The following is a 14,918-nucleotide window of genomic DNA, read 5'->3' as shown; positions in this document are numbered from 1 at the left end:
CCCTTTCTTAATGATTCCCAACATTCTGTTCACTTTTTGGACTGCTGCTACACATTGAGTGGATGTTTTCAGAGAACTATCCACAATGACTCCAAGATTTTTCTTGAGTGGTAACAGCTAATTTAGACCCCATCATTTTATATGTATAGTTGGGATTGTGTTTTCCAGTGTGCATTACTTTGCATTTATCAACATTGAATTTCATCTGCCATTTTTGTTGCCCAGTCACCCAATGAGATCCTTTTGTAGCTCTTGGCAGTCTGCTTGGGACTTGAGTATCTTGATACAAAATTATTCATCTGCAAATTTTGCCACCTCACTATTTACCCCTTTTTCCAGATCATTTATGAATGAGAACAAGACAAACGTGTCAGGACTAGAATCCATGGTGGAAGGATATGAGAATGAAATTGTAAGACAAGGGCAGATAACTAGGGAGGGCCAGATGAAGCCCTAAACTATATAAATTCTTCAAATCAAGCACATGACACTGTAAACTGATACTTTAAAATGACCTTTCTTCAGGTTTGTTTTTCATATTCATAACAATGGATTAGAGCCACACTTATGATACTCTTGTCCTTTTCCCCCCCGCCCCTTCAGCTTCTTCATGACAGGTTATCTCCCACTTGGCTTTGAGTTTGCTGCGGAAATTACATACCCAGAGTCTGAAGGCACTTCATCAGGACTCCTTAATGCTTCAGCACAGGTTATTGCAGGCTTATTCTTGTATGTGAGGGTAACATTTAATAAAGCCTCTCTGCCTGAATTTTTGGGGAAACAGGCCTACATTTGGCTACTGGCATTTTATTGCGCTCCTATAGTGTTTGTTTGTTTGTTTTACCAGTCTCTAGACTGGTAGATAAACTGCAATACACTGATGTGGATTTTTATAAGCTAAATTAGAAGAGATTTACTAAGTGAGTCTAATAAAATCTGAAATGTTTTATGATGATTGATTACAGATATTTGGGATTCTCTTTACGCTGGTTCAAGGAAAGCTCATAACAGATTATGACCCTCGTGCGGGAAATCTTTTCCTCTGTGCGTGGATGTTTGTAGGCATTATTTTAACAGGTAACTAATCACATTTGCTATTTATCTTTATTTAGGTGGGTATTTTTGTTCTTTGTTGTTGAGTCAGTGTCTCCAACAAAGCAATAGCGTTTAAACACACAGTTTTCTTATCTATGTCAAAGGATGGAAAATTATTCCTTGATTAAAGAATTTTTATTAATATTTACTGCATGCATACCTCATTCTAAGGACAACACAGCAACTACATATACAGTCATGTTCCTGGCTGCATCTCTACAGTGTCTTCATAAATTTAGAACATTTGACTATTTTCAAAGTGTTGCAAAACATCTTAGTAAACATAAATGAGAAAAACATACATCAGTTTAAAAGAGTACATTAAACTGGATTTATTTTTAAACCCAAAGTATGAAAAAGCACACTTAAGGTGTAGAGATTTTTGGATAGATTTGGTTAAATGGATTTACAGGGTGTAATGTCTGTCTGTTTACAAGCCAGAGTGATTATTTAAAAATGTGGGGTTTTTTTAGATCCAATCAAATACATTGCTCAGCAAATAACTGCAAATTAGGCTGGAAATAACAAATAAATTGTTAACAATGAATGTAATTTGAACAGCTTACTAAGGGTCATGGTCAATTCTCAATCACCAACAGTTTTTAAATCAAGATTGGATGTTTTTTCTAAAAGATACTCTAGGAATTATTTTGGCCTTGTGTGTATGGCCTGTGTTATATAGGACGTCAGACTAAATGATCACAATGGTCCTTTCTGGCCTATGAAAAACCAGGTTTTTTAACAATTGATTTTAATATTTTTGGAGTGAATGACTATCTCTAGTAGTTGCCTGGGGTGATCACTCTTCTAGAATAGAATGATCCAATAGTTGTACAAACAGACAGAACAAAATTTTATTTTGTGAAAAAGAGGTTTCTTTGTTTGAACTTGATCTGCCAGTTTGGAGGTGAAACCACAAATTCCTTCCAGTTGCCATAAGAAAAGGGATGGAATTGCCTAGTTACGGTATTAGCCATCAGTGATGGCAGCTATCTCATTCTCTGGAGACTTGACTGCTATAGGGGTGGTGCTATTTACAAAATTATGAGAATAAGGAGTTGGCTAAAATCTGTAAAAACTAATCCTCTAGAAATCTACCACTAGCAACTAATGTATCGTTGGGCTTTGCTCAAACCGGATGGCTCGAGAGAGCTCAAAGTTTTGTGGGCCCAATCACTATAGTGTTGGATTGCACATATCCACATGTGCACTGGTGTGTGTGTATTGGGGGATGGGGCTCTTGTGCATATTGGTGTTTGAGTGGGATAAGAGATTTCTGACGCCCTATGTATATGGGGCATAAGCAATTCTACTAGTAATTGTCTTACAAATTACTAACTTTTTTTATAAAGGTTTTTAACGGTATGCTATTAATGTGCAAACCTTTCATGTCATCTTGTAGCTGGCTTTTGAGAACTGATTAGGCATTCACTTTTTAATGACTTGTTAAATTTTTGGATGGCGTTGGCATTCTTCACATTTATTTTTTGTCTGCAACTTCTTTGTTAAAGGCAAAACCGTCCATTATCGAATATAATGAGAAAAACTAACCTTGTTAGCCAATTAGAAATACCCACCACTGAGAGTGTGCTTAAGATAAGAACCTTTTGATTATGAGGAATGCTGGATGTCAGTTGGCTAGTGAGGAAATAATGACATTTTATGTGTATGTGAAAGTTTTCCCTCACTAGCTTGAGTTTGATTCCTTGGCTTATGGACCTTTTTTAAAGGTAAATTATCCAATGAAGAACTAGAAATTTGGTCGTTAAAGCTTTATAGGCCTATTTACAGTATCAGCTCATAAAAGTGAATAATAAGCACTGCTTCACTTTTGTAGTAATCCAGAACATTTTTGAGATATAAGAATTAGGGTTATTACAGTAACGTGGTGCAAAGAAACTGAAGCAAATCTCGCTTGTTTTATAGACAGGAGCTTATCTATACCTCAGATAAAGTGGCTTGCTCAATGTGCCACAGCAAGTCAAATTTATGGTTAGTGTGTGGGATTTTTTTTACTCGGGCCTGTGCTTGGTTCACTAGACCACACTTGTAATTTAATGCATTTGAATGTCAAAGCATGTTGCTTTGAAGAGAGGAACGGACTTGCAGGAATCTTATCTGAGAGTGATTCCTGGAGTACTGCGTCCGACTCACATGCTTTCATTCCCCAGTGGGTGGCATGATAGCATTCTTCTCTGGTGGGCTGATATTTAATAAGAAATCCCTGGACATTGTGCACTGAGAGGGAACATGGAAGAGGTGCTGGGGCATGGAAGTAGATGCTTTCCCTCTAGAAATAAAACTGTTCTGTTGTTCTTTGATAAAAGAGATTCTGTACATAGGTCTTCTATTCTGAGGGCCTTCTTCTGAGGGGATTTAGAGACATGCAAACAGCCTGACAAGAAGAGGGAAGCTCTAACATTCTCAGACTAGAGAAATTATTGTTTGGTTCACAAATTTATACTTGGGACTTACTTCCCGGTACACATGTAAAAAGCTGAGTATGTGCCAAGAATGTCAACATTCACCACACCCTTATTGATGGCTTAATGTGGCTAAGAAAATGTCATATGTAAAAACTGTTGTTAAATTACTTCTGTGAGGGGCAAGTTTAAAATTTGTGAATACTATGGGTAGGTGAATAAGTCAGAGTGCAAATAAAGAAATCTTCTGTGAACAAGTGATAAAGTAACTGCCACATCTGTGCCATAATGGTACAGTCAGACTCCTGGAATGGTCATGTTATGGGAAAGTTGGGAGTTATAAATGTTTTCTTTGTTTCAGCCTTAATCAAATCTGATTTGCGGAGACACACTGTAAATTCTGGGATTTTGAACACAGATATTAAAGCTGTAAGTGATTTAACCTTTTTTATTTCGGTTGTATTATTGCACTTAAATATTTGACTTGTAATTTCATGAGTATTTAACATCAAAATACAATATGTGACTGCTTCCTAATTTAGCTAGAGCAACTGATACACTTCAGGACCTGCCCTCAGTTATCTGATTAGTTCTCTATGTAACCGATATGTGTATATCTCTTAGCGGGAGTACGTGGCTTAGGAGTACATGCTGTACATTTGACATTTCAGTGATATAATGGTCTTCCCAAAAAGTGTGGTCCACGTGTATCTAAAAGAAAGGCATGGTAGAGTTTCATGCCATGACGAATTTATTGAGTGTGGTTTTGGTGTATCCTAGGGATTGGCAACCTTTTGGCACGCTGCCCGTTAGGGAAATCCGCTGGCGGGCCAGGATGGTTTGTTTACCTGCAGCGTCCGCCGTTTTGGCTGATTGCAGCTCCCGCTAGCCACGGTTCACCATTGCAGGCCAATGGGGGCTGCGGGAAGTGGCATGGTGCAGGCCGAGGGATGTACTGGCCACCGCTTCCCACAGCCCCCATTGGCCTGAAATGGAGAACCGCAGCTAGTGGGAGCTGCGATCAGCCAACACTGCAGACGCTGCAGGTAAACAAACTGTCCTGGCCCGCCAGCGGATTTCCCTGACAGGCTGCCGATCCCTTTGTTCCTTTTGAAGTGCAGGAAAGCTGAGCAATAAGCATTGGTTTAGGTTCTTCAGTAGATCACAAGATGTGCACCCCAGCTGTTAGCTTTGCAATATATTATGTAGTCACTAGTTGTTTAAATGAGGGTAAACCATTGAAATCTTTCCATCCTGTAGTTTTCTTGACCTTCAAGGAAATGAAGATGCCTTTGTGAAGTCTTACTGTAACAGCATCTATCACACAGTTTTCTGCCTACTTTAGGTAATTCACATGTACCTATAAGTTACAGCAGGATTTCCTTATTTTCAAGATTCTCCTCTATTGTATTTAAATACACTGGGGATGAACTGAATGTTAATCTCCGTAAAATCCATGTCAACGCTCCACCTGTAATATAGATGGGAAAATTATATAATTTATAGGAGATCTAAATTCCATATAATTTTTAATCAAAAATTGGAGGGGAAAGGGAATCTGTTTTTTATGCCTTTCTATTATCGTCTAACTCAGACTAATTATTCACCAAATCTAGTTTCTAAAACAGTAATGTAGTCTAACTGGCTATATTTAGAATTTAGTGATTAGTCTAATTGTTCTCAGGCAAACTGAAGTCAGGGATAGCTTCATTTGTATAACTACTTAATCCCTTAATTCTTTCTGCAGGTACCAGTTGACAGTCCTACAGATCATGAAAAGAATAACACTGTGTTAAAAAACCAGTCCGAATCAGCCATGTGAGGCAGATGGAAAAAACCTCTAGAAATGCACAAGTTTCATGAAATAGTGAACTGCACTGATTAGCATAATCACTGGATTTGTATGTATGAGTAGTACGAATTTTGTTAGACTATTGGTGTGAGTCGTGCAGTATTACTGAATGAAGATGCACAATTCATTTTGCCTGAGGCATAAACGGTTTTAACTTTATATTGAATATTTATCATAGCGTTTTTCAAATTTGGTAGTCTCATTGGTAAAGGTTTCTTTGATTGTTGTCCACTCTCCTGAAAGCAGTGCATGCTCAGAACCTTATGGTAAAGAAACTTGCATCTCAAAATATAAATGTCATAACAAATGGCCAGTAAGTTTTTAATGAAGTCAATACATTTGGTTAATTCATTTGCCCAAAGTCATACTTTCCTAATGCACAATCCATTACTGGGGAGAAAGGGACCGAGCAGACACACAACTGAAAGGGATTGATATTTTAGCAGTATTTTTAATATAAATGTGTTGCAAATTTTAAACCAGTCCTTCTGTTTGAGGGATTCTGTCTTTAGCACAATACATAGAACAAGAAAATAAATACAAATTTGCAGGCATGAATGTGTCAGTGAGTGAAATCTGAAGCTTTAATTGCCTTGGGGAAAACCACAGTATATGAAACTTGTTGTTCCTCAATACAGGCAAGAGGAAAGACTTTCTGCATAAATTCATCATAATACTTACAGTGGAGACCTAATAGTGATCTATTGAATTTTGAAACACTTTTACAAAGGTAAAGTGTTCATAGGCAATGGAGTGCTATGACTTGATATACCTCCATCAAATGCTTTGAATGCTACTCTAGATAGCTGATGTGAGATGAGTACATGTTTACAAAAAGATTGTGCCTTTATTGCTGAACGTTGTAAACAAGAGCCTTGGCTCCATCTAAGTTATATCTGTGTTGTCTTACGTTGTTGTGGAAATTCCATTGTACGTGTTTAAACACCTCCTCTGTGTATTTGCTGACTTAACAGAAAATGTCTTCCATCCTTACCATGTCTCTGCATCATGAACTGTAATGATAGTCTCTAGTTAAATGCTTGTGTTTATCATGTAACTTGCAAACAGCTTGCTTAGAAGTAAAACACATTTGTCCTTCAGCTTTAAACAAATTGTGAAAGGGAAGTGCTTCACAGCATCAGCTGGAGCATCTGCTCTTTGTACTATGGGTCATAAATAAGGTTGATTTTGTCACAGTGATCATGGAAATCATGAATTTGAATAAAGTCTGTGAAATCTTGGAAATGGTTGTAAAACGTATTTGATTATGCCCCCAAGCAGAGTGGCCTTGCGACCTGGTGCACAGGGTCACAGCGCTACTCAGGTTTGGCTTATCTGCCTTTCTTTCTCCATTTACAGAGGGGCAGGTGGACCATAGCTGATTAGTGCATTTAGCTCACAGCACGAAGTCACAACAGCTGGCGTGGGGAGCTGCTGCTGTGGGGTGAGCTCACTCTATAACTCCCCCAGGCCTCGCCTTTCAGCGCCCCTCACTATGCTCTTGCATGTGTTGATGTAACAAAAACTACTTTGATTAACTTTCTGTGACTTATCACTTTTGCCCACACTTTTTCTGTGAAATTTACTGAGTATTTCCATGCCCAAGTTATAGTATTGACTATAAATATAAAGGGGAATTAGGTGTTGCAATGCCTGACTAATAGGTGCCCTGCTGCCAGTGGAAATAACAGCCCCTGAGTGAATTGCCCAGGCTCCCTATGTATTGCATTGGGAGAGTTAGATCCCTAAGAAAGGGATTTTCAGAAGGCAGCAAGCTGAATGGGGACCCGCGTAAACTAGCCAGGAGTGAAATGCAGAGGAAGGGGGTGGTACTCAGGGCCCAGATCCATCTCACTATTTATGCATCTAATTTCCATTGATCTTGGTTGCTAAGCACCTCTCCTGGACTTAGGCCATATCAGCCCATTGTCAGGAAAAACTGGCGAGAGCAAGAGAGGCCACCCCATTATTGCCATTATCCCAGTAGTTATGGCATCCACCTGTGGGACCAGTTTTCAAATCTCTACTCTGCCTGATTTGGAGCAGGGGCTAGAACCCCTGGGTCTTCCACCAACCAGGTGACTCTCTTACCACTAGGCTATTGGCTAGTCTAGGGTGGATCTCTTTCTGTTAGAGCTGTTCCACGTTGTATTAATAATGAAATATTCTTTGAGAGCAAGAGCGTGAAAGTGAGAGTGACTGTGTAGCCTAGTGGTCACGGAATCCACCTGAGATGTGGGAGACCTGGGTTCAAGTCCCTCCTCCAAATCAGGCGGTTTGGGGATTCAAAGCTGGGTTTCCTATGTCCCATTGGGTTTTTAGGTATTCTGGGATGCACATATGCCAGCCAGTCCACCCCTAAAATTTTGACCTGTTCACCGCCTCCCTGGCCGTCTTCTGTGCAGGTTAGGCATGCTTTATCATCTTGGGTCCTGCAGGTGAAATGGATAAGGGAGTGCCACATTTGAGAATCCCCGCTGGGCCTTAGGCGTGAGATAGGGCTCTGAGCAGCTTATTAGCAGCATTAGGACTTAGAAGGCTTTGCACATGCTCCCTACTGGAAACCTGCTTGCTTATGGGAATAGACACCTTCAGGGCTAGGCAGCAGCTGAGCAGCGATTTTGTGAATGTCAGCGGTGCCTAAATGTTGGCATTAGGTGCCCAAAGAGTCAGTTAAGCCTGTACGTTCCTTTGTGAATCAAACGATTTGTGCCGTAACCCAACAAAATGCAGGGAATGAAAATCTAACAGTAACAAATGTATTTGATGGGTAGGGAGGGGGAAGATGAAGGATCAAAGGAGGAAAGAAGGGTGAAGGGACAAAATGAGGTTGTTTGTATTGTGAAGTTTTCTAAGTGAAATTGTAGTGTTTAGACTCCTTCTTTCCCCTTTAAACACAGAACATTCTAGTCTAGTGCACAGTATCCATTCTAGCATCTTAAGGGTTTAATTCTTGTTCATGTCTTGTGAAGATTTCAAAGGTTCCTGGTTTGGGATAGGGAGTTAATGCTTCTGTGTTATCTGAGCCCTGTTCTAAAAACTCTCCCTGGTTGTACTTGTAAGTGCCCCAGTTGCTGATGAAAATGGGTCTTAAGTGCATTTGGAAATGCGATCTCTATTGAAACAAAGTAGCTGTAACTGTAGCAATTGTAAAACAAAGCACCACATAGATTAATTCTAAGCCCCTGTCTCTGCTATGAAAAAGACCTACACTGAGAGCCTATAGATTTGATACTGTTGATCATTTGGCCTCTTAAAAACTACCCAAATGGTTATTCCCAGACACAATTCAAATTCTTCCCCTTCCTTCCCTACACAATGTCTGAATGGAGAACCCTGACCTGGAGCAAGGGCGATATGCAAAGAAGGGAGGGGATATCCTGCAGCATTACTTCCAGGGAGTGTTAGAGTGAGGGATGTGGGTTCTAGACTTGCTAAGTGTAGAACCCCCAGTTCTGAGGGCAAATGATAAGTAATCTACTCTGCCCTTTCTTTACCTAATGCCACCACAGCTTTCCAGAAACCCCTCAGCTTTAGGGAATCAGCTGGCTTTATAAGAAATGCTCTGTCTGTACAGTTTTCTGGACAAAACCACAGGCTGAGCTGGGACTAGAACTGTGCATTAGAGATAGACAGCGTTTGAATAAGATCAGCGTGTGTTGAAGCAACCCTCTTCCAAAACAGGCCCCACACTCTTTTTTGCCAGTTATGGTGCAGGATGGAAACAGGCTCACTCTCCTGCTTTTGGAGAGATGGGGGGAAAGCAATCTGTAATTGTTCAGTTGGCATATAGATACTGGGGAGAGAATGGGGGCACAATGCTTCCATTATGCCACCCTCAGCGATTTAATTCCTTGTTCCAAGGTGAATTGCTCCCATGCTTTTTGATTGAAATACAACCTGGTGATACCAACATTTTTGGCTTGCACGAGCAAGATTAAAAGGTCCAGAAATGTGCTTGTGGAAGCTGCCCTTGCACAATTCTGGCTGGCTTCTGCCATTCCACAAATGGTGCAGTTTCACCAGTTCGTTTCCCCCTTTCAATCTAGATTTTGTAAAACGCAGGTATCTTGGTCATTGTCTGCAGCTGCCGTGTACTTGTGCCATTAAAAACCTTCAGTAATACAACCCCATTCTGCCAGTAATCGTCTTAGTCCTAGGCTGTGCTGCCATTTTGTAACCTCTGCCATGGGAGACCCTCGGCAGGACACAACCCATACTAAAGACCTGTCAAGTTCAAATGACCAAGGACTGATTCCCCTCCCCCCCCATTGTAAGTGCCCCCATGTCCTTTTAAGAGGTTAGGCTCATTCCTTCTGGCATTCAGTTCATTACCAATAAATGTTCTAGCCCAGCTTGTTCCCTTTGTTTTATCTTCAGCCAAATTGCTTGGCTGCCTTCTGAGAAGGCCGACTGTTTTCAGCATACCAGAGAGCCTGTTGGGCTTCTGAAAAGAAAATATTCCCAGTAATAAGGGATTAATTACAGCCAGAACTAAACACCCCTCCAAAAAGGAGTATAAAAGTTTATCTGCCAAATATTTCCTTGCAAAGATAAAGCCTATTAAATGTATGGGCCCCAGTAACAAAACAAAAGAGATCTTCTATAAAATACTCACTTGCTATCTGACCTGTCTATCTAAATTGTTTGAAATGAGACAGATGAAATGGAGAAGCGAGCTGATTGCTGGAATAGTTTTTGTTTTTTAATTAGGTGATTCTACTCAATCTGCATATATCAGATTTTATTGGTTTTATCTAGAGCCCTTTGAGGGAAAGTTCTAAAGATAATCCTTCTCATGCTCAGGTTCTGTTTAATCAAACCTGCCTTTATACCCAGCTCTCTAGCAGGGTGTGCAGCTGCTAACTTTGGCCAAAATAGTCAAACCTTGGTACCTAAGGTTAGCCTCTTAAATAATTCTGGCCTCATTCCCCCTCCCTGTCACCCGACCCCACTGCAAGGTGGAGAGCACTTGAGGCTTTCAGTGATTTCAGTGGGAGGGATAAGCGCTTGGCAATCTGAAAAGCAGCCCACTTTAGTCCTTGGCTTTCTTAGGGTATGTCTGTACAGGAAACTTCAAAGCACTGCTATGGGAATGCTCCCACGGCAGCGCTTTGAAGTACCAGTGTGGTCGCGTGCGAGCGCTGAGAGAGAGCTCTCCCAGTGCTCCTGGTAATCCACCTCCACTTAGAGCAGATCTTTTTAGAAAAACATCCACTTTTGATTTTAAAATGTCCAATAATGGAGAATGCACCATAACTCTTGGTAAATTATTTCAGTGGTTACCTTCACTGTTAAACAATTTATGCCTTATTTCCAGTCTGAATTTTTCTAGCTTCAGCTTCCAGCTATTGGATCATGTTATACCTTTTGTCTGCTAGACTGAAGATCCCATTATCAAATATGTTTCTGTATAACAATCTGCTACTTCCTGCCCAAGTCTGTGTTATCCTTGGGATATTAAAATATCTTTTCTCTGATATCCTGCTTCTGACACGGGCCAATTCCAGTCTTTCAGGGGAAAGTTAAAAATCCCCATACCTATTCTAGTATGCAATGTTGTACATGGGTAGGGAAAAATCTTCCTTCCTGACCCCTACAAGCTGTTAGTTTGTAACCTGAAACTCAAATTCCTCATCTTGTTTCAGCTGTAATATATATTGTTAATGGTCAGAAAATAATCCAGTTCTGTTAGTGTATCCTTGAATATGACAATATTTCATATGTGAGTGAATTCCATGGGTTGACTATATATTTTATGAAGTCTTACAGTAAAAAATTTCAGATTATTTCCATGCATTGCAGTAGGCAGATGCTGTTTTAATGAATCTCCAGTTGAGTTGAAGTTGTTCTGTGGGGGGAAACATTTTACCACAAAAAGCTTATGGTGGCTTCATTTTATTCCCATTCAAGTCAATGGTGAAACCGGCATCGTCTTCAGTAGGAGCAAAGTTAGGCCAATGTTGAGCTCTTCTGAAAATCCCTCTTTGTCTTTTATCTTCATTGTAAATTATCTGCCTTTTAATTTCAGAGGGGCACGTCTTCTGTTACATAATGGAATACCTTTAGCCCTTCTTGTTACTGTAATTTAGTGCCAGTGAGGATGACTACACAAGTGTAAGTAGGTGTAAATTATTTGTAAGGGCTGTTATCTAGGGGAGATGCTTCACAAAATGAGGCTAATCGAGTTTGCAGAATGTGGGAGACACAAGGCTTTTATCCACTGGCGTGGAATCCTTCCCCCTTGCCATGGAATAACTTGGCTATCCAGCCGAGGTTACGTGGCCATGGTGGTTGTCCAGGATAGAACATGCTGTATGAGTTTGCAATTTTTTTTTCTTTTTTACCCAGTGATGTAGGGACCATATTCTTGATATAATGCTGCTGTGCTAGGCCTCATATTGCATTCCTGTTCAGTGCTCTTATTTAAACATTCCCCTGGTGGGACAGGTAATGATTAGGGTAGGTCACTACTGTCCAAATGCATATTTGCCAGCTCTTCTGCCTTTCCCAAGACTAAGGGTACGTCCAGACTACCCGCTGGATCGGTGGGTAGTGATCGCTTTATTGGGGATTGATATATCATGTCTCATCTAGACGCGATATATCGATCCCCAAACGCGCTCCCCTTCAACTCTGGAACTCCACCGGAGCGAGCGGTGGTAGCGAAGTCGACGGGGGAGCTGCAGCCATCGATCCCGTGCTGTGAGGACGGGAGGTAAATCGAAATAAGATATGTTGACTAGTTGCACATCTTACATCGACACCGCCCTCCCCCCCCCAGTGTAGACCAGGCCTAAGCCCCAGAAACCCCACTGGATGAGTGAGGTCACGGGTTCATCCTGACTGGTAAATTGAAGTAATTCTTGTGGGGGAAAAAGTCTTTTATGTTTCTTTCCACAAGGGAGGTTGACTCTGTGGGTACGTCTACACTACGGGATTATTCCGAATTTACATAAACCGGTTTAACAAAACATTGTATAAAATCGAGTGCGCGCGGCCACACTAAACACATTAAATCGGTGGTGTGCGTCCACGGTCCGAGGCTAGCGTCGATTTCTGGAGCATTGCACTGTGGGTAGCTATTCCGTAGCTATCCCATAGTTCCCGCAGCCTCCCCTGCCCCTTGGAATTTCCGGGTTGAGATCCCAGTGCCTGATGCGGCAAAATCATTGTCGCGGGTGGTTCTGGGTAAATGTCGTCAGTCACTCCTTCCGCTGGGAAAGCAACGGCAGACAAGCATTTAGTGCCTTTTTTCCCTGGATTGCCCTGGCATATGCCATAGCATGGCAATCATGGAGCCTGTTTAGCCTTTTGTGACTGTCACCGTATGTGTACTAGATGCCGCTCACAGAGGCGATTCAGCAGCGCTACACAGCAGCATGCTTTTGCTTTTGCATGATAGCAGAGATGGTTACCAGCCATATTGTACCATCTACCATGCCATAAATTGGTAATAAGATGATCGTGGCTACCAGTCCTTTTGCACTGCACCATCTGTTGCTGTCATAAGTGCCCCTGGCTGCTCTTAGCCAGGGGCGCAAAAGCCAAAATTGGGAATGACTCCCTGAGTCAATCCCTCCTTTTTGGTATCTAAAAATAGAATCAGTCCTGCCTAGAATATGGGCAAGTGTACTAGAGAACCACTGTATCATAGAACCAGAGAGCACAGCTGCTCTGTGTCAGATCCTGCAGAAATTATGAGCTGTATGCTATTCACAGGGGGTGCTCCTGCAACAACCCCACCTGTTGATTCCGTTCTTCCCTCAGCCTTCCTGGGCTACCGTAGCATTGTCCCCCCACTTGTGTGATGAAGTAATAAAGAATGCAGGAATAAGATACAGTGACTTGTTAGTGAGATATGAGTGGAAGGCAGCCTCCAGCTGCTATGATAGTCCAGACAGGACAGTAAGGAGTGTGTAGGAGAGGAGCCCAGCATCCCTCTGCTAGTCCAGGGGCAATTGAATCTTTTCTTTACACATGAAGGGTGGGGGCTGATGGAGCTCAGCCCCCTGTTGCTATGATGACGATGGTTATCAGCCATACTGTACCATCTACCAGGAAAAATTAGGAGCAGGCGCCCTTGATTGACCTTACCGATGCTAGTCAGCATGGTTACCAGTCCTTTTGCACTGCCCCATGTGCCAATAGGCTGATGATGAGGACAGATACCAGCCATATTGCACCATCAGCCATCCATAGCGTGGGGGGAGCAAGGATGTTGGTGTTGAGTGCTGCACCATCGCGTCTATCTGCAGCATTCAGTAAAGATAGGGTGACATGTAAAAGAGTCAAGAGAGGATTGTTTTCCCTTTCACTTCTGGGGGTGGGTGAGGGGGTGCGTAAATTGCCTAGCTATGCCCTGACCCACCGCAGACACTGTTTTTGACCCTAGAAGCATTTGGAGCTCAGCCAAGAATGCAAATGCTTTTCAAAGACTGCAGGAACTGTGGGATAGCTTGAGTCCTCCAGTCCATAAGCGTCCATTTGATTCTTTGGCTTTCCGTTACGCTTGTCACGCAGCAGTGCGCTGAGTCCCTGCTATGGCATCTGTCTGGAGATTTTTTAAAAATGATTTTGAATTTCGTCTTCTGTAACGGAGCGCTGATAGAACAGATTTGCCTGCCCTTACAGCGATCACGTCCGCATCGTCCATGCGGGAGCTCTTTCTTTATTTTGATTTTTAACTGCATCACCACATGTGCTGATCGGAGCTCCACGCTGGGCAAGCAGGAAATATTCAAAAGTTCGTGGGGTTTTTCCTGTCTACCTGGCCACTGCATCCGAGTTCAGATTGCTGTCCAGAGCGGTCAGTGGTGCACTGTGGGATACCGCCCGGAGGCCAATACCGTCGATCTGCGGCCACACTAACCCCAATCCGATATGGTAATACCGATATTAGCGCTACTCCTCTCATTAGGGAGGAGTACAGAAACCGGTTTAAAGAGCCCTTTATACCGATATAAAGAGCCTCTTAGTGTGGACGGGTGTGGCGTTAAATCGGTTTTACGCTCCTAAAACCGGTTTAAACGCCTAGTGTAGACCAGGCTTGTGTATCCAAAATCAACCAATTCTATCCCTTTCATAAACCAAGGGAGTTTGCAAAGGGATTAACTATGCAGGTGCTTTATGATAACACCTCTTTCCCAGGCAGAAAAGGTTTCTCAGGAGCTTGGTGGATTTCCTGCCTGCTGTGTTTGATCACAATGAGACAGCCTTATCCAACCACTATCAAAATCAATTGTTTAGAGCTTCAATGAAACAACATCCTTTGGAAGACAAAACAATAACATCCTGAGCTTTGAGGTGCAGGAACCTGCTTCGGGGACTTCTCCCTAAAAAATAATTGCTAAAAATACTGGCACTGCTGGACGCACATTCATTTTACAGGGGAGGCTGGTATGAAGTTTCTGTTTAAACTGCATAGCCAGCAATAGCTGTGTATTTTAACTAACCAAAAATTCATGCGGAACCATGACTGCCACTTACTTTCATGAGAGCTCCATGTACAAGGCTGAGACCAAAATATGAGCCTTGAGTAAGCCTGA

General features: G+C 41.9%; 1 protein-coding gene across 2 annotated transcripts in view; it reads left to right on the top strand.

The window, feature by feature from the left end:
• FLVCR1 (FLVCR heme transporter 1) overlaps positions 1–6,606 on the top strand; it is a 30,334-nt gene extending 23,728 nt beyond the window's left edge. The window contains exons 7-11 of one of the 2 annotated variants that reach the window (XR_006578144.1): positions 604–709; positions 966–1,077; positions 3,880–3,947; positions 4,779–4,863; positions 5,266–6,606. Coding sequence is in view for 1 of the 2 variants with exons in the window: in XM_045010161.1 (XP_044866096.1) it covers positions 604–709; positions 966–1,077; positions 3,880–3,947; positions 5,266–5,340 (361 nt within the window). In the remaining variant the exon portion in view is untranslated. The remainder of the gene's footprint in view (positions 1–603; positions 710–965; positions 1,078–3,879; positions 3,948–4,778; positions 4,864–5,265) is intronic. The other variant, XM_045010161.1, reaches the window with a different exon arrangement.
• The last annotated feature ends 8,312 nt before the right edge of the window (positions 6,607–14,918 follow it).

This window comes from Mauremys mutica, chromosome 3 (assembly GCF_020497125.1).
Source record: "Mauremys mutica isolate MM-2020 ecotype Southern chromosome 3, ASM2049712v1, whole genome shotgun sequence".
Lineage (NCBI taxonomy): Eukaryota > Metazoa > Chordata > Testudines > Geoemydidae > Mauremys > Mauremys mutica.
Note: the sequence above shows the minus strand (reverse complement) of the source record. Positions and strands in the feature narration are given on the sequence as shown.